This window comes from Chroicocephalus ridibundus, chromosome Z, assembly GCF_963924245.1.
Source record: "Chroicocephalus ridibundus chromosome Z, bChrRid1.1, whole genome shotgun sequence".
Taxonomy (NCBI): domain Eukaryota; kingdom Metazoa; phylum Chordata; class Aves; order Charadriiformes; family Laridae; genus Chroicocephalus; species Chroicocephalus ridibundus.
The window spans coordinates 699,433-722,635 of NC_086316.1; the positions used below are offsets into that span (position 1 = coordinate 699,433).

The 23,203-nt window shown below is 58.1% G+C and overlaps 1 protein-coding gene across 2 annotated transcripts; it reads left to right on the forward strand.

Annotated features, from left to right (window-relative positions):
- The first annotated feature begins 2,361 nt into the window (after nt 1–2,361).
- LOC134508433 (maternal embryonic leucine zipper kinase-like) lies at nt 2,362–9,783 on the forward strand. 2 transcript variants are annotated; one of them, XM_063320086.1, is made up of 7 exons: nt 2,362–2,510; nt 2,802–2,887; nt 3,353–3,469; nt 3,954–4,097; nt 5,677–5,745; nt 6,629–6,727; nt 8,159–9,783. In XM_063320086.1, exons 1-7 carry the CDS (start codon nt 2,447–2,449, stop codon nt 8,165–8,167), a joined length of 588 nt encoding a protein of 195 aa, XP_063176156.1. In that variant the 5' UTR covers nt 2,362–2,446; the 3' UTR covers nt 8,168–9,783. The 2 variants fall into 2 exon arrangements, with proteins under 2 accessions (XP_063176156.1, XP_063176157.1); XM_063320087.1 differs by lacking the exon at nt 3,353–3,469.
- Nucleotides 9,784–23,203: the final 13,420 nt, after the last annotated feature.

Genomic DNA, 23,203 nt, shown 5'->3' on the forward strand with positions numbered 1-23,203 from the left:
CTGACTGCAACCTGGCATGTGCATTCTCCAGAAACCCACCACACCTAAAAAGGCTTGTGCTTCCTTTTTGTTCGTAGGTGGGGACATAGATGTTATTTTGTTAATGGCATCCCTTGGGATCTGGCGACACCCATCCTGCCACCCGATTCCTAAGAACTGGCTACTTCAGGCTCTTTGTGTAGCAAAACTTGCTTTCAAAATAATCTTGACTACCTTCTTACCTTTCTTAAAAACCTCTTCTGCTGTATTACCCCACACAATGATGTCATCGACGTACTGCCGGTGTTCTGCAGCTCCCCCCTTCCCCAGTGCCGTCTGGATCGGGCCATGGCAAATAGAGGGTTATCTACATCCATAATGAAATTATCGCTCTCTAAACCAGCTCTGGGGTTTAGAAAGCCGACATTAGTTTATTTACAGCACCGGGTGCATGGGGGATACCTCCTCCTGTCATGCACAGCCATCAGAACTCTCCGTGTGATTTTTATACACGTTTTACAACATCGCTAGAACGTTAGTACCTCCCACCCCTATTTGACTGGTTAGTAACTCACATACAGTTACACCGTCAAGTTACAGCTACCACACATGCTCAAGGGAAGGGTCTTCACCTGGGCAAGGGTTGTCTTGACCTATGGGCGTGATTTTTAGTATTCTAATGAAGGTAGTTCAGCTTGGGACACTAAGAATTTTCACTTTCCTGACAAGTCGGCTAAACGTCTCAAAACACGGAGATTAGTACCATCCTCAAGGTCCTTACGCTCCACGTGCTTCCTGGAGAATGATGCACTACTTGCCTCCCTTGATGAGGAGTTCTTTTAATTAGCTCATGCCTGATAAAGTCGGGGATAGAATCTTCATTATTTGTGAGAACTCCCGTAAGGCCTTCCAACCCTAGCTACTAATAACATTTCAGGGATGTGCTTTGCTAACAGCAGGGCTGTGTTTGCACCCCTGGGGCAGTCAGTTCCAGGTGTACTGGATGCCTCTCCAGGTGGAAGGCTTGCTGATCACGCCTTGGGTCTCCAGCCGACGAACCAGGTTCCGGATGGGAATCGGGGACTCTCGGCTGATGCGATACTGTCGCTGATGCACCCCTGGTACCATGAGCCGGTGATTAAGGACTCTCTAAGACTCGGTTTTGGAGTGTCAAAGCAGGCATTCTTTATTGCAGCGCTGGGCGCACAGGGGATCGCTCCGCCTAGAGCGCGCGCCGAGTTGCTCAACTACAAAGGCTACAAGCAATCAGAATATACATATTAATTACATTTCCCAGAAATGACTAACATACTCCTATTAGCACCTACAACTCATTAATATGTAAATGTCCCTGATGCATGCGCATCCGTGTCCGTTGGTGGTCTTCCAGGGTCCTCTGGTGGTCGTCAATAGTCTTCCTCACCGTGTCTGCTGGTTGAACTCGGGTACAGTTGCACCCGCGCACACTCCGTTCGTCTTTTGGCTTAGTTTGCAACTCCAGTTCTCACCAAACTAGCTTATTCTAGCATCTCTCCCATCTGCTCTCCTCAAGGATACAACGTCTCAAGACTTCCTTGTATCCAACTAAACCCAGCAGACGTCTAACCCATCCGCTTACAAAGCGTTTCAAACTTAGCTACGTTACTCCAGTAAGGAGGGAACCAGATGTTCTTTTCAACCGGGTATCAGTGAGGCCTGAGGGGCTTTCCACCCCAGCCTTTTGTGCTGTTCAAGGCTACTGTATCACCAGCGAGGGTATCACCCTGGCAGCAGCCATTGGGTGTTCTTTCACCTTCTTTAACCTTTAACCTGTTCTTTAACCTTCAGCAGTCCCGCCACAGAAGGGTCAGCTGAAAGACCAGATAAGGCAGGCAGCTGTGTCATGTCCTCACTCCCTCCAGCTGCCATACCAAAAGCCCACCCATACGCTTTCGGGTCTTTGAAATACCCTCTCTTGAGATAGTTTACGCCAAGGATGCACAGAGCGCCTGGGCCAGTCACAACGGGGTGCATCTGCCATTTATTCCCAGGCCGGCTCACTTTGGCCGAACTACAGTCAGTTCTTGAGACCTGTCACACCAGAAACAGCAACAGATTTTGTTCCTTTATGATTCAATGGCAACAGGGTACACTGCGCACTGGTGTCCACCATGTCTTTATGCTTTTGTGGCTCTAATACACGAGGACATCGAATCCACAGAGCCCAATAAACTCGGTTATCCCTCTCCTCCTCCTGGCTGGAGGCAGGGCACCTCTAATGTTGAGGGCTGCCCCGCCTGGTGAATTTCCCGCTGGGGGTGTAGCGCTTGGTCATCAGCGCAGGTTGCCCCCCGCCCCGGCCCGCGCTGAGCTGCAGTAAATGCGTTTTCCGTTCCAGAGTCTGCTCAGCGTGGAGAAGCCCAAAGGCCGGCTGCAGTTTCTCCTCGCAGGGGCTGAGAAGAATTGCCGGGTCCCCGTTCCTCTCAGAATGGCTTTAGGTGATTATGAGGAAATTCTCAAGTGCTACGAATTACATGAAACGATTGGAACAGGTAGGCCTGATCCGTGGGCACAACCCGATGCGCGCGCCCTGTCTGACCGCTCTCGTGCTTCCCTAAGCACACGTTAACTGTTGCTGTCGAAGGCACGGGGCACGTTTCTGTTGTGTATTTTGCGTGGCAGAGCTCTGGCAGTGTCACTGAAAGTTGGCGTCAGTGATCGCTTCTTGCTCTAGTGAAGACGCTGCCTGCTGTGTGTGTGACACATCCGCTGCCCCTGTGAGATTATAGGCAAGAAAACGTGTCCTCACGCTGAGCTTTCAACGTCTCTTTTTCCAATCCTAGGTGGGTTTGCAAAGGTGAAACTCGCACGCCATCTCCTCACTGGTGAGAAGGTTGCCATAAAAATCATGGACAAACTTGCTCTGGGGGTAAGCCATGAGATACTTACAAGTTGGTGGGATCTTCCGCTGCCCTTGCGGAGTTCTTGAGAACACAGGGGTGCGACGTGTCAAAAGGCAGCCTGCCTGCCCTTTGGGCTATTGGTGGATGCTGTAGTCTTGAAAGAATATTAATCTCGTGGCCTCTTGTGGGGAGGGCGACATTCTCTGGCTGTAAAATTGAGGAAGTTACAGATTATTACAGTAATTTGAACAGAACGCTGGTGAGAATACTGGCTGTTTTTCGGCTGCCCCTCTGGGTTCGGCTGATCAATGTGCCGGAATTGTAGGAGAGTAACGGCAGAGCTGCTGCTGGGTTGAATTTGGGCACTTGAATCGGGTGCTGTCGTCTTCGCGCTGTGGAACTTTGTATTGCACGGTAGTCTGGTGCTTACTGTGATGGACAAGCCTTCCCAGTAGCTGGCAATTTCATGGCTTGCTGTTGTGGTCTCTTAGGATGACTTGCCTCGTGTTAAAATAGAAATTGATGCCATGAAGAATTTAAGGCACCAGCATATTTGCCAGTTGTATCACGTGATAGAGACATCTGAGAAAATGTTCATGGTCCTAGAGGTAAGCAACGGTGTTTCTCCTGTGGCAAAGGTTCCTGGTTTTCGCTGTAGCAGTAGCTGATAACAGAGTTCAAACGAAACAATTCTTAGGAAGTTCCCTGAATGATGTGCATGTTCTCTCTTCCTGTAAAAGCCGCTCTTTGCTGTTGACAAGAAGTGAAATAACTGTAATTGCTACCTTGTGCTTCAGTTATTTTAAAAGAGCACCAGGAGGGTACGTAGGGCCCCAGAACTCCGGCGTGGTTGTCACCTCCTGGGCAGTTTGTATGGCTGTGCCATTAGTGTGATGTATCTGTCGCAGCGCATCAGGCAATAGTCAGGCTCCTCGGCTGCTCTGGTCTGCTGCGATGCCGGCTGAGGGCACGTTTGGGGGACACCTGGGCGCTACCGTGATAACGCAGAGGGATGGAAGAGCGTCCTCGCACTGCTGTTTGGATTTCCTTACTGTATTCTCAAGGTATTCTCTTTTTCCTGTCTTTGTGCAGTACTGTCCTGGAGGAGAGCTGTTTGATTACATCATTTCTAAGGATCGCCTTTCAGAAGAGGAAGCTCGTGTGTTTTTTCGGCAGATTGTTTCGGCGATTGCTTATGTTCACAGCCAGGGATATGCCCACAGGGACCTCAAACCAGTAAGCCTGAAGAGTAGCTAGATTTGCATGAGTGATAACGAACGCTCGCTTTCATTTCTCCATTAGGAGCTGGAGTAAGTTATGCCTTCTCTGTTCTCTGGTGCTTAGAGCTCTTTATCTAGTGTCTTCTGAAAGAGCATTGTTTCGGCTTGCTACTGTGTTCCTCAGCTGAGCTGGATGTGTCTGTATCCGAGGAAGGAGCTTCCCTCGGCTTCCTCTGAAAGGGAAGCAGAACAACATGCTTCAGCTGTGAGTGGAGCGGAGAGAGGAATGTGACTTGGAATGTTACTTAGACGTTTTTGTTCTCCCCTTCGTTGCAGCTTGTACCTGTAGAGAGACTTTATGGTGCCACTCTGTTGTGCAAACCGCTGTATTTGCATGCCCAAAGGAAAAAGTGACACGGATAATTTAAACAAGCGGTGGTTAGAGAGAAGGTGCAGGGGGAGCTGCATGCGACTGGACCCATCCTGTGGCTTTGCTGTCATGGCAGGGTTTAGGGCATCATCATCCCTAAGCATCAGTGTAGGTAATGGAAGACCTGAGTCCCTTTCTCCTTGACGGGGTTAGAAATTTGCATTTTTACAGCTGCTGGCATCTCTGAGAAAAGCAACTGTTTTAGCGCACAAGCGTTTTCCTAGAGAGCTCCTGAAATCTTTGCCTCCGAAGAACTTCTCCCCAAACAAAGCATCGTATGTACCTTTGTGAAGGAGCTGGCTTTGCAGTTGGCGAGCGGACGGATTCATAGGCCTGTGTGATAACTCGGGTGGGAAGTGGCTTCTAGAGGCTTCTGTTGGAACCTTCCGCTCAAAGCAGTGTCTGACCAAGCTTCTCGGGCCTTATCCGTGTCACATCTTCGACCTCTCCCAAGGATGAGGCAGCACGATCTCTCTGGGCAATCTGTTGAGCCCTTCACTGTCCTTATGAGGAGAAAGGCATTTCCTTAGTTCCAGTCTGAACCTCTCTCCATGCCTGTTGTCTGTCAATTCTCCCACCGTGCGCTGCTGTGAAGAGGCGAGTTCTGTCTTCCTGCCCTCCGGGGAGGTATTAAAAGGCTGCCACGACATCTCCGCTGAAGCTTGCTCGTCTACAGGCTGAAGGAACACCTTTCCCCCAGCCTCTCGTTGAGCAAGCGCTCCAGCCCCCTGAGCACACTGCTGGCAATCCCCAGAGCTCACTTCAGTTGTATGGCCTTCCTGCGCGGGGGGCAGAAGCTGGTTGCGCTGTTGTCGCTGTGCTGAACGGAGGACTGGAGTGACTCCGCCAGCCGACTCGCTGTGCTCCTTTGAACACAGTCCGTGACGCTGCCGACTGCCTTTTCTGCCAGAGCAGGCTGCTGCCTCACATCCAGGTTGCTGTCTATCAGCCCTGCCCCACCCCCCAGACCCTTCTCAGCGGGTAGGAACTGGGATTCCCCATCTGGAATACGGGGTATGTTTGGTAACAACCGATCAAAATCTCCAGAGGAGAGATTTAGGTAAATTCTAGCTGCTAACAACACGAAGCAATAAGGCGAAAGAAAACATGCTCCCTTGGATACTTAGGTTATAGAAGCATTCATTACCGCTTTCTCTGTTACCAGGAAAATCTGCTGATTGACAAGGAGCATAATTTGAAGCTGATAGACTTCGGACTTTGTGCCAAGCCAAAGGTAAGAGTATCAGTTGCTCTCCCAGAGTAGGGCTAAATTAGCTGCTGCACGCACATAAAAACCGCGCGTTTGACTTCAGAGGGCAATGCAGAGACTCGCCCAAAGATCCTAAATTCAAGCTGTTTGCGTAGTTGTCGTCCGGTCGTGTATGGAAACTTGCTCTCTTCATACTGTGCAGCGTAGTAAAATTTGAGAGAGAAAAACCGTGGAGTTTATCCAGCTTTGATTCCATGTCTAGAACGTGGTACTCGCCTTTGTTCATCTATCCAAACTGTTGTCGTTGCAATCCCTTCAAACTTCCTAAATTGTTGGGCCGTGGGATGGAGTCGGTCTTTTTTCCTTTTGCATACTCTTGCACCACTGTCCTCAGCCTCTCACTCCTGCTTTCTTTCTTGTTTTGCGTGAAGTCTGGTGCCTTGCGAGCCTCCTTATCTATGGTCTAAGTGGGGATTACGGTATGAGGCGGTATGAGGCATGTGGACCTTGTCGTGCCTCTACGAGCAGAGAAGAAGCAGCAGGGTTTTCAGGTTGATGGCACCTGTGCTGGCGGCGGCTGTCATCCGCAATACGTTACCATAGGAAATCCCGTGCCATTCCTAGTTGGATTTCATTTTCGCCAGCGAAATCCTTGTAGATTGAAGGTAATGCAGCAATTTAGTGACCTAAGGGGAGGATACTTGTTTTACTGGTGCTCTAGCTTGAGTGAATGGAAAATGGAGTTTGGGTTGCGCGCTCGCACTTGGAATGTAAGCATTCTGTCCAGAATTAAGGAGCCTGCTTCTCATGAGCTGCATGTGGGCTTTGCCAAAGGGGGACAATGTTAGCTGTCTACCCTGTTTTGGATAGATCATGTTCGCAACTTCCACTTGCGTTTATGTTGTAGGCGGATATTTGGAGCATGGGAGTCCTGCTGTATGCTCTGCTGTGTGGCTTTCTCCCCTTTGATGATAACAGCCTCATGGCAGTCTACAGGAAGATCACGGTAGGTATTGGTGCTGGAATACGCTGGGAACAGACATTGCTAAGCATTACAAGAGGTCTTTGCTTTCCTGATGGCAGAACCTGTTGAGCTGTGCCTCGTGCGAAAAGGCATAGCTGCTGCATCTTGTTACACTGTGCTACTTTTCCTATCAATATTTTGTGGGTTTGTTTCTGTCTTCAGTTGTCCTTTGCAGTACTCTAGCTGGGTCCTGTAAGAAGGTAGGAAACTGAATTTCAGGAGAAGCATTGTCTTGCTGGTGGGCTGGATTTTTGTGTCCGAGCCTTGATCTGGCTTCTCCCTTTATTGTATGGAATAGAATTGCAACTATGTAATTTGATTTGCCAAAAATAATGTTATTGCACGTCAGCTATTCTCATCACAGAATCCCAGATTAGCAGGGGTTGGCGGAGACCCCTGGAGATCATCCCGTCCACCCCCCTGCCAGAGCAGGGTCACCCCGAGCAGGCGGCACTGGAACGCGTCCAGGCGGGTTTGGAATGTCTCCAGAGACGGAGACTCCACACCTCTCTGGGCAGCCTGTGCCAGGGCTCTGCCACCCTCAAAGTAAGGAGGTTCCTCCTCATGTTGAGGTGGAACTTCCCATGGTCAAGTTTGTGCCTGTTACCCCTTGTCCTGTCCCCGGGCACCTCTGAAAAAAGCCTGGCCCCATCCTCCTGGGGACTCTTGTGATTGGCCCAGGCGCTCTGTGCATCCTTGGCGTAAACTATCTCAAGAGAGGGTATTTCAAAGACCCGAAAGCGTATGGGTGGGCTTTTGGTATGGCAGCTGGAGGGAGTGAGGACATGACACAGCTGCCTGCCTTATCTGGTCTTTCAGCTGACCCTTCTGTGGCGGGACTGCTGAAGGTTAAAGAACAGGTTAAAGGTTAAAGAAGGTGAAAGAACACCCAATGGCTGCTGCCAGGGTGATACCCTCGCTGGTGATACAGTAGCCTTGAACAGCACAAAAGGCTGGGGTGGAAAGCCCCTCAGGCCTCACTGATACCCGGTTGAAAAGAACATCTGGTTCCCTCCTTACTGGAGTAACGTAGCTAAGTTTGAAACGCTTTGTAAGCGGATGGGTTAGACGTCTGCTGGGTTTAGTTGGATACAAGGAAGTCTTGAGACGTTGTATCCTTGAGGAGAGCAGATGGGAGAGATGCTAGAATAAGCTAGTTTGGTGAGAACTGGAGTTGCAAACTAAGCCAAAAGACGAACGGAGTGTGCGCGGGTGCAACTGTACCCGAGTTCAACCAGCAGACACGGTGAGGAAGACTATTGACGACCACCAGAGGACCCTGGAAGACCACCAACGGACACGGATGCGCATGCATCAGGGACATTTACATATTAATGAGTTGTAGGTGCTAATAGGAGTATGTTAGTCATTTCTGGGAAATGTAATTAATATGTATATTCTGATTGCTTGTAGCCTTTGTAGTTGAGCAACTCGGCGCGCACTCTAGGCGGAGCGATCCCCTGTGCGCCCAGCGCTGCAATAAGGAATGCCTGCTTTGACACTCCAAAACCGAGTCTTAGAGAGTCCTTAATCACCGGCTCATGGTACCAGGGGTGCATCAGCGACAGTATCGCATCAGCCGAGAGTCCCCGATTCCCATCCGGAACCTGGTTCGTCGGCTGGAGACCCAAGGCGTGATCAGCAAGCCTTCCACCTGGAGAGGCATCCAGTACACCTGGAACTGACTGCCCCAGGGGTGCAAACACAGCCCTGCTGTTAGCAAAGCACATCCCTGAAATGTTATTAGTAGCTAGGGTTGGAAGGCCTTACGGGAGTTCTCACAAATAATGAAGATTCTATCCCCGACTTTATCAGGCATGAGCTAATTAAAAGAACTCCTCATCAAGGGAGGCAAGTAGTGCATCATTCTCCAGGAAGCACGTGGAGCGTAAGGACCTTGAGGATGGTACTAATCTCCGTGTTTTGAGACGTTTAGCCGACTTGTCAGGAAAGTGAAAATTCTTAGTGTCCCAAGCTGAACTACCTTCATTAGAATACTAAAAATCACGCCCATAGGTCAAGACAACCCTTGCCCAGGTGAAGACCCTTCCCTTGAGCATGTGTGGTAGCTGTAACTTGACGGTGTAACTGTATGTGAGTTACTAACCAGTCAAATAGGGGTGGGAGGTACTAACGTTCTAGCGATGTTGTAAAACGTGTATAAAAATCACACGGAGAGTTCTGATGGCTGTGCATGACAGGAGGAGGTATCCCCCATGCACCCGGTGCTGTAAATAAACTAATGTCGGCTTTCTAAACCCCAGAGCTGGTTTAGAGAGCGATAATTTCATTATGGATGTAGATAACCCTCTATTTGCCATGGCCCGATCCAGACGGCACTGGGGAAGGGGGGAGCTGCAGAACACCGGCAGTACGTCGATGACATCATTGTGTGGGGTAATACAGCAGAAGAGGTTTTTAAGAAAGGTAAGAAGGTAGTCAAGATTATTTTGAAAGCAAGTTTTGCTACACAAAGAGCCTGAAGTAGCCAGTTCTTAGGAATCGGGTGGCAGGATGGGTGTCGCCAGATCCCAAGGGATGCCATTAACAAAATAACATCTATGTCCCCACCTACGAACAAAAAGGAAGCACAAGCCTTTTTAGGTGTGGTGGGTTTCTGGAGAATGCACATGCCAGGTTGTAGTCAGATTGTGAAACCTCTCTGTGAAGCGACTCGAAAGAAAAAGGAGTTTACGTGGGCTCCTGAGCAACGACAGGCCTTGGAGGCAAATTCAACAAGAGACTGTGCGTGCAGTAGCCCTTGGAGCACTCCAAACAGGATGGGATGTTAAAAATGTGCTCTGTACAACAGCCAGGAACAATGGCCCTGCCTGCAGCCTCTGGCAGAAAGCAGCAGGGGAGACTCGAGGTCGACCCCTAGGATTCTGGAGTCGGGGATGCAGAGGATCCGAGGCCAACCGTACCCCAACTGAGGAAGAAATCTTGGCGGCATATGAAGGAGTTGGAGCTGCTTGAGGGGTAACTGGTACCGCTCCTCCTGGTGCCCCGATGATCAGTGCTGGGCTGGATGTTCAAGGCTAAAGTTCCTTCTGCTCATCAGGCCGCTGATGCTACCTGGAGGAAATGGGTTGCCTTAATCGCTCAGCGAGCTTGAATAGGAAACCCAAATCGCCCAGGAATCGTAGAAGTGATCACAAACTGTCCCGAAGGCAGAGACTTTGGAATGCCACCAGAGGAGGTGGTGACCCGTGCTGAGGAAGCCCCGCCGTACAATGCGCTCTCAGCTAATGAGAAGGCAAGTACGCCTTGTTCACTGATGGGTCTTGTGTATTGTCGGAAGGCATTGAAGGTGGAAAGCTGCTGTGCAGAGTCCTACGCGACAAGTCGCAGGAGCTGCTGAAGGACAAGGTGAATGGAGTCAATTTGCAGAGGTAAAAGCCGTCCAGCTGGCCTTAGACATTGCTGAACGAGAAAAGTGGCCGACACTCTATCTCTATGCCGACCCATAGATGGTGGCCAGTGCTCTGTGGGGACGGCTGAAACAGTGGAAGCAGAGCAACTGGCGGCGCAGAGGTAAACCCCTCTGGGCTGCTGAAGTATGGCAAGATATTGCTGACCAGCTGGGGAAACTAGTGGTGAAGGTACGTCCTGTAGATGCCCATGTACCCATGAGGCGAGCCACTGAAGAACATCGAAATAATCAGCAAGTGGATCAGGCTGCTAAGATTTTCCAGACACGTTTGGACTGGGAACGTAAAGGTGAACTGTTTTTAGCTCGGTGGGCCCACGACACTTCAGGTCACCAAGGGATGCAACATACAAATGGGCTCGTGACCGAGGGGTGGATTTAACCACGGATGCTATCGCGCAGGTTACCCCTGAAAACGCGCGAAACATGCGCTGACATCAAGCAAGCTAAACGGCTGAAACCTTGGGGGTGTGGGGGATGATGGGTGAAATAGAAGTACGGGGAGGCCTGGCAAATAGACTACATCACACTCCCTCAGACCCGTCAGGGTAAGCGTTACGTGCTTCCAATGGTGGAAGCAAGCACCAGACGGTTGGAAAGCTACGCCGTGCGCCACGCCACTGCCCACGATACCATCCTGGGCCTTGAAAGGCAAGTCTCGTGGCGACATGGTGCTCCAGAAGGAACCGAGTCAGCCAATGGGACTCATTTCAAACACAGTCTTATAAGTACTTGGGCCAAAGAACGTGGCGTTGAGTGGGTATGTCATATCCCCTGTCACGCACCAGCTTCCAGGGAAGTGGAGCGATACGATGGATTGTTAAAAACTACCTGAATGCAATGGGTGGTGGATCCTTTAAAAATTGGGACAAGCCTTTAGCACAAGCCACCTGGTTAGTTAACACCAGGGGATCCATCAATCGAGCTGCTCCAGCTCAATCAGGCCTTTTACGTATAGTAGAAGGGGATAAAGTCCCTGTGGTGCGTGAAAGGAATACGTTAGGGAAAACTGTTTGGGTTTTTCCTGCCTCAGGCCAAGGCGAACCCGTTTGTGGGACTCTTTTTGCTCAAGGACCTGCTTGTACTTGGTGGGTGATGCTGAAGAACGGAGAGGATCAATGTGTACCCCAAGGAAATTTGACCCGGGTGAGAATACTTAATTCTGAATTGCATGATATTGTCATATGACACTAACGGTGTCCTATCAGTCTTTTTCAGGGTAACGCAGTAGTAATGAACCTGAACCAACTTCATCAAGTGTCATCCAGCAAAACTCTTTGAGATGGACATGCTACCCAGGGGCATGGCCCACAATGAATTTCATTCATCTTTCCTACCCTGAGAGTCTACTATGGTAGACGAAACGCTACAGTTATGAACTAAATGGACTCAGTGAACTTTTCTGTATAAAGTCAAGATATAACTGAGTAACCTCCGTCTGTCTGTCTGTCTGTCTATCTATCGATCTATGCGTGCGTGTAGGTTTGATAGATGAACGTATCAGTGATCTGAGCACGACGCAAACGGTATGGAATAAGGAGTGGAATGTCCTGGTTTGAGGTAAAACCAAACCAACTGTGCGTTCAGTCATTTTACTTCTGAGCTAGGCCTCTTCTCACTCTGAAATTAACAGCACGTTGTGCCGAAAACGGTTCGTTCTCGGCGCGATAAGACCAACGTTTGCAGCTTGTGCCGAGGAGCGGCACGCAGGGAGGCTCTTGCTTATACTTACTGCCGTAACACCCAAGCTCAGCTCATTTCGTTATTTGCCCCGTTGGAGGGTGGGAAGCGGAAAAGCGCAGAGGGGTCCCACCTGCGGGGAGGGGAGGAGCGGACGGGACAGGGGACCCCAAACTGGCCAACAGGGTATTCCAGCCCACCTGTCCCATGCTCAGTGTGAAAGCTGAGGGATCAAAGGGTCAGCTCGCTCTCTTCAATGGGCAGCGTCCCAGCAGGGCCCTGTCTGTTCGTCGGCCTGGGATCCCCACCCGCGTGCTCCCGGCTCCGGCTCTGGAATCCAGCTCCCACCCGTCGCCGAGTCCAGTCTGGGACTTCCCCAGTGCCTGCCGGTGACGGCATCCTGGGAGCCTGGTACGGCTTTGTATCTGCTGTATCTATTTCATGATTTCCTTTTTATTTTATTATTAATATCACATTAAAATGGTTTACTTTCTTCTAAACTCGTAAGTCTCTTTATGTCTCCTCCTCCTCTCCCTGTGCAAGACGTGGGGGGAGAGCATCTGTCGCCGGCCATCGGCCAATGTGGCCAAAACTGTGAGAGTTACCGACACCATTCCCATCCCAAACCCAAAGCACAGCGCTGCGCCAGCTGCCGCAAGAAGGTCGATTCCATCCCAAACGAAACCAGCACACAGTAACTCGGGATATCAATAATAATAATCAGTAATTTTAATATCAGTAAACATCTAGGTATGTTCGGGTTCCTCAGGCAGTCTCGGACCTGATCCTCCCCAACGATGGGAGGGATTCATGCTCCTGGCAGAGGTCTGGACGTGTTTCTGCAGGTGGGTGGTGGCAGGATGCCCTTTGACCACACAGCCGGGTTTCAGGCCTCAGGCCAAAGGGGCCGCAGAGTACTGCCTGCGGCAGGGGACGTGCGCAGAGGGACCGCAGGCTGCGGCCAGATCCGGCGGTGGGCTGACTCCCCTGGGAGAGCCCAGGTCCCAGCGGGGGGCAGGATGGGCTGCCCCTCCCGGCAGGGGTGGCGGGTCACAATGGGCCCTTGGTGACCTACCCTTGTGACAGCTGGTGATGTCCAGCAGCATGTGCACGGCAGCCCCACAGTGTCCCGGACACTCGTGAAGAGTGGACATGGGTGATCCGGCACGTGCGAGAGTCCCTGTGCGCAGAACGCGTGTTTCCCTGCGACCCCTGCCACGTTCCCCCCCCAGGGCCAGGGTGTCCCGCAGCAGGTAGGAGTGCGGCTCTGGGCCGGGCCAGGGCCACAGGGACCCCAGGGCACCCGGGCCCAGCAGGCCCTTCCGCAGGGGCCGGGGGCAGGAGAGCCGGCGCCAGGGCCGGCTGGGCGAGGGGGGACTGCCCGCTGGAAACGGCGTCCTGCAGGAGTTCCCCCCAGCCCTGCCCAGCCCCTGCCACCCACCACCTCCCTGCTCGGGCCAGGCCGCACCGCGCTGGGGCCGCTCGCCGTGGGCAGCCCCCTCCCCACCCTCAGCCCTCTCCTCTGTCCCGCAGGACGGCGAGCGGTTGCCCTCGGAGCAGCCCTGCACCGGAGGCGGCAGAGGACCAAAGGGCCGGGGTGGCCGCCGAGGACCATCAGCGGCCAGAAAGCCCCAGGCAATGCCGGGTGCAGAGCGAGGACTTGGGCTGCGCCAGCCTCCTCATGCTCCAAGCGGAGGAGGAGAAGAGCCCCGGCATCCCCGCCATGAGTGAGTAGCGAGAGGACCCCAGGGGACCACCTCCAGCCTCGGGGCAGAGAGCAGGGCAGGGAGAGGCCGCTGGGCCGGCGGGAGGCAGCGGTGCTGCCGGGCTGGGGCCTTTCCCACCCTGCTGCCAGCACCATCCCGGGGGAGACGGGGCATCAGCACCCCGGGCCAGGGCTCGCTGGGAGCAGGGCAGCGGGCGCAGGGCTGGAGAGGGGGCCCCTCTCTTCCCTCTGCCTCCTGCCGCGGCTACAGCTCTCCCCGCGCTTGTTCCTCCTCAGGTGGAGCTGCTTCTGCCTTCAGCTGCTGGCTGAAGGGCGAGGAGAAGGAAGCCCACACCTACGTCTTGGCCTTCCTCGACGGCACCCAAAGGGTAACGGCAGCCTTTGCCAGGCAGGCTCTGCCCGCGGCTGCCAGCCGCGTGCTGCCGTGCCTGCTGCCTGCGCGCGGGCCCTAGGGGGACTGCTGGCTGTGCAGGGCTGCTCCCCCCCCGGCCCCCTGCGCCATCGCTGCACCCCTCGAGGCCCCGCTCCTGCTGGCCCTGCTCTGGCCCTCATCCGCCCTCTCTGTCTCTCTGCTCGCTGGCTGTCAGGAAGAGGCCTCCAAGGTGAGGTTCCTGGTCTCCATCCGCATGCTCTGCACAGCCTGGCTGCAGGGCAGGTACCGGCCCAACCTCAGATCAGTGCAGGAGCTGGTGGAGAAAATGGAGGTGAGGGCACCCAGCGGGGCCGAGGGAGGGGGGCAGCGCTGGCTGAGCGCCAGCCCAGCGGTAAAGACAGCACACGTGCCCTTGGGCACAGGGGAGGGCGAGACGGGCCTCCCTGGGCACAGCCCTGCCTGCCACGGGGCCAGTGCCACGCGAGGGGCTGCCCTGGGGGCCAGTGCCCGCCCTGCAGACTGGTGCTGGCCGCTGGCAGCCCTGCTGCTCCATCCTGCCCGTGCTCTCCCTCTCCAGGCCCTTTGGAAAAAGGAGTCTCCTCACAGCACGGATGCCGTGATGTGGCAGGAAGCCATGCTTGCCATCGCCGCAATGAGGTACCTGCCCCAGACCCTGACCTGGCCAGGGCCCCCCACGGCGTGGGCCTGCTGGCAGCAGGCATCTCCCATCCCGGCAAGACCCTGGCACCACTGCCTTTGGGCCTCTGCTCTCCCTCACGCTTGGCCCCCCATGGGTGCGCCAGATGGGAGGGCAGAGGCTGCCCGGGGGCTCCCCGCTACCTCTTAGCTCTTCCCTGGAAGGGAGAGGCAGGAGGCGGAAAGGGGCTCGGGCTCCCCCGGCCAGGGGGGTCCTCTCCCTCTGTCCCTGCCTCAGCGGCACCGGGGAAGGAGGACGTGCCTCCAGGCATCCCTTCCCCACCTCGTACGGGTACCACGCTGGGGACTGCCAGCCCCGACGCCTGCGACCACCTTCCCGACGTGGAAACCCCGGCATCCAACCGGCACCTTCTCTCCTTGCAGCGAAGACACTGAGGGCCTGGTGCACGAGCACTTCTGCCCCTGCATCCGTGACATCTGCTGTCTTGACCCAGCAGAGAACGGGGACGGTCAAGGCGCTTCCCTGGATGCTGCGGTAAGCGCGGCTTTGAGCTACGGGGAGATCCTGCCACTCAGTCCCCGCACACATTTTCCTAGCCGCCTCTGGCTGCAGGAAGACAACAGGGGAAGGAGGAAGAGCAGGGAGAGCCTGAGGCCTCTCCCGGGCGCAGCGGGCAGTTGAAGCCCGCCTCGGGTGGAAGGCGTTCAAGCCAGCTCCCTGCAAGGAAGAAGGGCCAGGGCAAGCGTGCCACCTGCTCTGTCCTCTTGCAGATCCTGAAGACTCTGAACAGAGTGCTGGAGGTGGTGATGTGTGGTGCTTCGCCGAGTTCCAGCCTGCTGAGATTGGAGATGATCTTGCAGGTGAGACATTTGCCAAGAGCGGGGCTCTCGGGGTCTCTTCCTTGCCCTACCCGAAAGAGAGGTGACCTCCTGGAGTGTGCACGGCCCAGCCTGGAACCGGAGCAGCAGAAGGAGTCCCAGCATCCTTCCCCGCTCCCCTGCTCTGGCAGCTGGCGCTGCTGAGCCACTGCCCTTGCCGCCCGCCCCGTGCCTGCTCTCCTCCCCAGAGGGCAGCAGGGCAGAGAGCTGCTGGGACGTGGCCTGGTGCGAGGGGAGTCCAGCCCTGAAGCTGCGGGGGCAGAGGTGCTGGCACCTGCCTGGGGCAGGCCCCCCTGGGGGTTCCTGTCCTCCCGCAGAGGGGACACGTGGCCATCTCTGGAGGGGCGTGTGGGAAGGGGCAGAGGTGGTTGGGAGGGTGGGATCCGGCTACCTCCCTGACTGCCGCAGGTCACCAGCTGTTGCCAATGGTCCCCGAGGCTGTGAGGTGGCCGGACCCTGATCCAGGCTTCCCCCTGTGCAGGGGAAGCCTCAGCAGCACATGGTGTTAACCCAGCAGGCGCGCGGCAGAGCCACCGCTCTGGCTCGTTTCCCAAGGATGACCATCTGCTTTTGCCTTCCCAGGTCCTGATGCCCCTCATGACATCCCCGGAGGTGGCTAGGCGCCAGAGGGTTGTGCGGAGGATTGTCAACCTCACCCAGTTCCTGAGACTCTCTTGCATGCGGGAGGTAAGGGGCGTGCCGTGCAGGCGACCTCTCGGCACCCCTCACCGCGTCCTGCTGCCCCAGCGTAGCCGGTAGCGCTGGGCTCCCCGCAAGGGAAGCCTGGCCTGAGGGCAGGGTGTTTGGCAATGCTCAGCCCTGCGCCACCATCTTTGCCCTTCCCTCTGGGAGCTGCTCCCTCCCGTGCCTTTTTTCCGGGAGCCAGCTCCGTCCCAGGGCGCAGAAGCGTTTTGCAGGCCCGGCCCTGGCAGCCCTCCCTGCCTCCCTGCCTCCCCTGGGCTTCTGCCCAGCACGCTGCTCGCCCTGAGACGGCTGCCGCAGGCTGGGTCTCCACGGGGCACAGCACAGGGCAGAGCCCTCCAAAGCTCTGGCTACTGCTCCGTCCTCTCTCCCACAGGACTTGCCCTGCGGAGACAGAAGGAGGTCCTTCTTCTGTAGGAAGCCTCTGCCATTCCTGGGGCAGCTGATGGGGCTCCTCACCCTGTGCTGCGCTGAGGAGGACCAGGAGATCAGCGATGGGGCTGCGCAGGCCCTGCGTGCCTTCCACAGGTTCTTCCTGCTGCGAAATGGTAAGAGAGGCCGGGCGGGCTGGGGCCTCCCAGCCACAAGGACCCAGGCATGGCGCCACACCGCCTCGGCGCACCCCCTCTGCTAGAGGAAGGGGCAGCGAACTCCTGCGAGGCTGGAGCAGGGCAGCAGCTGGGGGCCTGTCCCGAGAACCCTTGGGCTGGAGAGCCTGTGGCAGCGGCACGCCCGGCCTTCTCTCCTCCTCCCGAGCAGAACGCCAGACCCCACGCTCCTGCCCTTCTGCAGCCCAAGAGGCGGTTTCCCCTCCTCCCCTGCCACCCCGGCACACCTCCGGCTCCCCACAGAATGGAGAGCCAGGCACAGAGCTCTGCTTCAGGCCCTCGCCTGCTGGCCCCAGCTCTGCCTTGTTCTGGCCACTCATGCTCTGTTTTGCCTCCTTCCCAGCCTACCAGGCAGGAAAACTGAGCCAGAACCTGGTGCTACGCGTGGAGCAGGCAACTGATGTCGCCCGCTGGGCCCCGGAGCACGTTGCCAAGGTGGTAACAAGCTCCTTCCTTGCTGGGGGTCTTGGCCGTGGGGCTGGCGGGAGGCTTGGGATGAACCAGTGCATCAGCCGCGGCGAGGGATGGCAGGGCCTCCTGCCCATCAGGCTGCAGGGAGCCACCACCTCTCTGCAGGGAGCAGTCCAGGGCTTTAGCCCAGCGCCAGTGCCACAGCTCTGGCCATTCTGGCCACCGGCGAGCTCTGGTTGCTGGCAGAGCCCACGGTCCCTGCCGCCAGGGCAGTCGGTGTGACGCCTTTCCCCTCCCTCTCTCCCTCAGCTACTTCGGAGACGCTTCCTCCCATCTGAGAAGAGCGACTTTGTCCTCACCATCTTGAAAAACATGGCGGACCCCAGGGTCTCTGACATCCTGCTGGTTGCCAGGTGTCTGGAGCTGGTCTTGAGAGGCCCGTGTTTGGATCTACTCGGGGTAGGCAGTGTGCAGCCGGGTTGCCCTGTGCGCGTGCCCTGCGGGGGCCGTTCCTTCCGCCCCGAGGCCAGGGCTTGCCGTGCCTGCCAGGCGTCCCTTGAGGCCAGCAAAGGGTGGCGGGAGGGAAGCAGGTCTTGGTGGCAGCGGGGGCCATGGCTGTGCTCCAGCCCGCTCCAGCCCGCTGTCTCCGGCAGATGGACGACCTTGTGGAGATCATCTATAGGCACCTGGTCTGCGTCAGTAGGCTGCAGCTCCAGGAGATCTTGACGTTCACCCTTCTCCGGCTGGCCAGCATCGACAGTTATGAGGTGGTCACTGGCCTGCTGAGGGTTTCCTGGCCCTGTGACAAGTACGTGGCCCATCAGCCTCGGGGGCAGCTCAGGACCTCTGGGGCCTGCCCAGGCAGAAGGGGTGGTGGCCGAGGTGGCTCCGCTGACAGTGTGTTCTGGCTCTGCAGCACTACCAGGGCCATGTGGAGCACGCTGGCCCAGGAGCCCGGCCTCGTGGCCGACCTGCTGAGGGTGCTGGTAGAGGTCGGTCACCAATGCAGCAGGCAGTACAGCATCGGGGGACACTACAGCTGCCAAGAACTCCTGGCCGTGAGTGTCTGGACGAGGCTTGCCCCGTCCCACCCAGGGCTGCACGCCCCTCTCCAGCCCCTCCGGCCCGCTCCACCCGCCCCCAAACCCGGCCCTCTCCAGGGTGTCTGGCCCAGGGCCCTCGGGCCACAGCCGGGCAGGGCAGCGCGTGCCGCTCGGCCCCGTGGTGCGCCGGCAGGCTGCCTGTCCCGGCCCTGCTGCCCGGACACCTCTGCAGTGAGAGCCGTCCCGGGCTGTTTCTGCAGGTGGCCAGTGCCATGCGCGAGATCTTCCTGGTGCCCGACAGCCAACGCCACGTGTCGTTACTTTTTGATGAGCTCTTCATGGCAGTGCTCTTCCAGATCTCCTGCAGCCTGAACGGCTCACGGAAGGGCTGCTGCTGCATTGTCAGTGGGAGCGGGACACATCCTTCAGTGCTCAGGTGCTCCGGCACTCCTCGGGTGCCCCGACCCTGTCCCTGGTCTCTCCCCGGGCCCAGAGCCGGGGCCGGGGCTCCACGTGTGACCGCGCTTTGCTCTGCCCGCAGGAGCGCAGTGAGCACCATGCAAGCGCTCTTCCAGGGCCTGGGCGGTGCCTCCCTGGTTGAAGTCATCGGGAGTCAGGGGGCCTGGGACATGCTCGAGAGTGCTGAGACCTACCACAGCGGCGTCGCCATGCTGACGAGGTGAGAGCCTGCTCAGCCGCCCTTGCCTGCCCGGGCGTTTCTCCCCTGGCAGGGAAGGGCCGCCCGCACGATCCCCGTCCTCATGGGCAGTGGGACGCCCACCTCTCAGCGCAGTCCCAGAGAGGTTGGCCTGCCCAGCTCGGTGCCACCAATGCCTTCTTCCCCGGGCCAGGGTGCTGCGGCATCAAGTACCGGACTGCTGCGCCACCTTGTCTGAGCAGGCAGTCAAAGGCCTCCTCCAGAGACGGGCCGTGCAGGACGTCGGCGCCATGGTGGTCTTCGTGGAGGTGGGCCTGCTGGCACGCGCTGCCTCTCTGAGGGCAGGCGGGGGGAAGGCAGGCTGCCTGCGTGCGGCAGAGGGCAGAGGGGAGGCGGCCAGGGCCCTCTGCGGACCCTGCTGCCTCCCGCCTGGGCTGTGTCCGGCCCTGGCGCCTTGCCCCGAGCCGTCCGGGAGCTCTGCTGGCTGTGCCGGGCTCTCACTCTGCTGCCGATTGCCTTTCAGCTCCTGGAGTACACCGACTTTGAGCACGTCAATGCCCAGGTCCTGTCCCTCCTCCAGGCCCACCTGAGGAGCGAGGAGGTGCTGCTGCGCAGGCTGGCAGTCAGCAGCCTCGTCACGCTGTCCGGGAGACCCAAGAAGGTGGGCAGGGGCCGCCCGGAACAGTGCGGGTGTCCGCCTGGGGCTGGGCTGCAGGCGCGGTGCGCGCAGCGGCTTGCTCGGGCTTTGCCAGGAATCGGGAGCGGCGGGAGCGCTGCCCGCTGTCCCTGCTGCCCCGTTCAGCGGCCCGTGAGCGCTTCAGGCCAGGCCCTGGGCTGCTCCGCACATGCAGAGACCTCTGCCTGACTGGCCCCGCACCCTCCACACGCAGCGTGGGTCGGTCGGTGCGGTGCTCGGTTGCGTCACACAACACAACCACAGAATCACCGAATGATAGGGGTTGGAAGGGACCTCTGGAGACCACGTAGGCCAACCCCCCTGCCAGAGCAGGTTCACCTAGAGTGAAACGGTGTGTTTCTCGTAGGCAGCGACACTGCAAGGCCTGCTGCCAGAGGTCACGCAACGACTGCAGGACGGTGACAGCGACGTCACGACAGGGGCCCTGACTGTCCTCGGCAACATGCTCCGCGTGCTGGACAGGCAGACGGCTGGCCCCATCGCTCTGCAGCTGCTCAGGACGCTCCCGCCCCTCTTTGAAAACGTAAGGCGGCGGGAGAGCGGAGGCTTGGATAGCATGCCCAGGGGCGCACGTGTGCCTGGCCCGGGGTGGCGCGTCCCTCTGCGCGCGTGCCCACTGGCCCGAGAGTTCTTCTCCTCACTGCAGAGGGAGAGCCACAAGCATTCGTCTCCTCACCGTGGGCTTGGAGGAGCGGGACTGAGGTCCTCCCCTCTTCCTTCTCTCCTCCTAGGAGTCCAGCGACGTGCGAGAGCACTCCATCCTCCTCTGCCAAGATGCGATGGGGGTGGCAGTCAGCAGCCACAAAAAGCAGACGAGGAAGGACGTGGGGAGGAGCCTGATGATGCCCCTGTTCTTCCACCTGCACGACAGGGACCAGAGCGTGGCTCAGGTGGGGATTTCTAAGCCCTTGGCATGTGCCGCACCTGGGGCCCTGAGGAGGGCTCCGAGCCCCCCGCTGCCTGCAGCCGCAGAGCTGGCAGCAGCTGAGGAGGTGGGCAGGGACGTGTCCTACCCCTGCCCTGCTCAGTCCAGCGGAGCAGAGCAGCAGTGCGCGGCCACGAAGACCGAAGCACTGGAGCCCCCCTGGGCTTCCCAGGGGCGCCTGCAGGTGTCTGAGGCCAGGCCTTGGACCCCCAACCCTTGCCACCCCCCTGTCCTGCCCAGGGACCCCCTGGCAGTCCTGTCCCCTGGGCGGCAGGGCCATCTCCCACTCTCTGCTGCTCTGCAGGCCTCTCGGGAAGCCCTGCTCGGAGCGGCCAAGCTCCTGAAGCGCAGGCAGCTCAGGAAGCTGCTGGAGACGGAGCAGCCATGGAGGCTCGGCGAGTGCCTGGTAAGGGCGGCCTCGAAGCCCCACAGCCAGACTGGAGAAGCCCCTCTCCCCCCACGCGTTGGAGCTCCCAGCTGGGCCCCTGCCCGCTGCGGCGTCCTGGGCGCGCGAGCAGGGGAAGGCAGGGAAGGCCAGCCCTGGGCACAGGGGGAGGCTCTGGGCCAACCCTGTCCCCTCCTGCTCTCTCCAGCTGGCAGAAAGCAGCCGCGGTACGGGGGATTACCTGCGGCAGAGCCTGCCGTACCTGCGGAGCCCACAGGAGCCCTTGCGCGAGGCGGCCGTCAGATTCATCGGTGAGCCACAACCCCGCCGCGGGTCCCTCCCTGCCCCGTGGCAGCTGAGCCCCAGCCACGGCTGCTGACGAATGCACCGGGCGCCTGCAGAGCCCTGACTGCCCCACGCGGAGCCGGGCGCCCACGGGGCTCCCTGCCGCCCTCTCCCACCCCTGCCCACGCAGGGGCAGCTGCTGGCAGCCTTGCGGGGTCCCTGGCCGCCGCCTTGGGCTTCACCCTCAGGGCACCGGCCTGGGCTCAGCCGGGCCCCAGGGCAGGCGGGCGCGTGGCCAGGCCCGTGGGGTCGGTGGGGGGCAGTTGGGCTGCTGGGGCGGGCAGGCCAGCGGGGTCTGTGACGGGCTGTGTGTGCCTAGGGCTCGCCGGGCGGCAGCTGAGGGATGGGCGCCAGGAGGAGCTCCAGGTCATCTGCGACGGTGAGCGAGGGCAGTGGGGTGTCTGCCGGGGCTGGCGGGGAGCAGGAGAGCCCCTGGTAGGGAGCTCCGGTCCCTGCCCCGGCCGGGGAGGGCTCTGCTCCCTGTGTGGGCAGAGCACAGAGACATTTCGGGGCCACGTGGGGCGCTGGTGGCCAGCACCTTCTGGCTGATGCCAACACCTCTGGCTCCCTCCTGCCCGTGGGAAGAGCCGGGGGGCCAAGGGGAGCCCTGGCCGGAGGGGTCCAGAGGTCTCTGTGCACCTGGGCTCTGACCTCGGCTCTCTTCCTTTCCACCCCAGCCCTTGAAGGCGCGGTGAACGACAGCAGCGCTTTCATGTCTTCCCTGGCGGCTCAAACCCTCATGATTATGAAGGCAGTCGTTAGAGAGCCTCCCTCCAGGTTCCGCCTGCAAGCGCCGTGCTCCTGGCTCCGGAGGGCGTGGAGGAGGAGGAGCACAGCCGGCCTGCCTGCATCTCCCAGCTGTTAATAAAAAGACTGTGGAATTTCATGCGGTGTTTGGGCTCTTCTTCCCCATCCCACACTGCCCTGCTGCGCCCCAGGCACCCACGGGGACCTACTCTGCCGGGCCACCCCTGCACCGTGTGGAGCCCCAGCCCCCCCGAGAGCTGGAGGGGCCACATCGGGGGTGTCCAGGTATGGAATCGGCCATGCCGGAGCCCGTTGCTTCTCCACCACGTGCTGAGCAGAGCGGCAGTTCCTGGCCCAGGCACGCTCGGGGCGCCGGCAGGGGTGGAGAGTGGCCCCACCAGTGGTGGCAGCCCCACAGGAAGGCCAGAGGTGCTGGACGTGGCGACATCCACGTGTATGTGGGCTCGCGGGTCATGTCTCTATGGATTGGCCAAGCCTGAGATAGGAGGGTGTTAAGGAAAGCTTCCGCGCTGCAGTGGAATTGCTTTCTCTGAATAGAGGAATGAAAGACAAGTAAGCCCTTGACGCGTTTTAGGTCTCCATGTTCTTGTCAAGGCTAGAGCAGCATGTCGTGGTTTCACCCCGGCCAGCGACCAGGACCACGCAGCCGCTCACTCACTCCCCCCTGCTGGGGTGGGGCCCAGAATCCCAGAATCCCAGACTGGCCGGGGTCGGCAGGGGCCTCTGGAGATCACCCAGTCCAACCCCTGCCAGAGCAGGGTCACCCAGAGCAGGTGGCACAGGATGGCGTCTCCAGGCAGGTTTGGAGTATCTCCAGAGCAGAGGCTCCACACCTCTCTGGGCAGTCTGTGCCAGGGCTCTGCCACCCTCAAAGTGAAGAAGTTCCTCCTCACGTTTAGGTGGAACTTGCTACGCTCAAGTTTGTTTCCTTTACCTCTTGTCCTGTCCCCGGCCCCACTGAGAAGAGCCTGGCCCCATCCTCCTGACACCCCCCCTTTCAGTATTTGTAAGTGTTGATGAGATTCCCCCCTCAGCCGTCTTTATTCCAGACTGAAGAGACCCAAATCCCTCAGCCTTTCCTCATCAGAGAGGTGCTCCAGTGCCCTCAGCATCTTGGTAGGTCTCTGCTGCACTCTCTCCAGCAGTTCCCCGTCCTTTCTGAACCGGGGAG

Bases quoted from the DNA above. Each gene is read 5' to 3' on its own strand.
- LOC134508433 (XM_063320086.1), top strand. From the start codon at position 2,447: ATGGCTTTAGGTGATTATGAGGAAATTCTCAAGTGCTACGAATTACAT. The intron at 3,470-3,953 runs GTAAGCAACGGT...GTCTTTGTGCAG, and splicing joins AAATGTTCATGGTCCTAGAG to TACTGTCCTGGAGGAGAGCT. The intron at 5,746-6,628 runs GTAAGAGTATCA...TTTATGTTGTAG, and splicing joins GACTTTGTGCCAAGCCAAAG to GCGGATATTTGGAGCATGGG.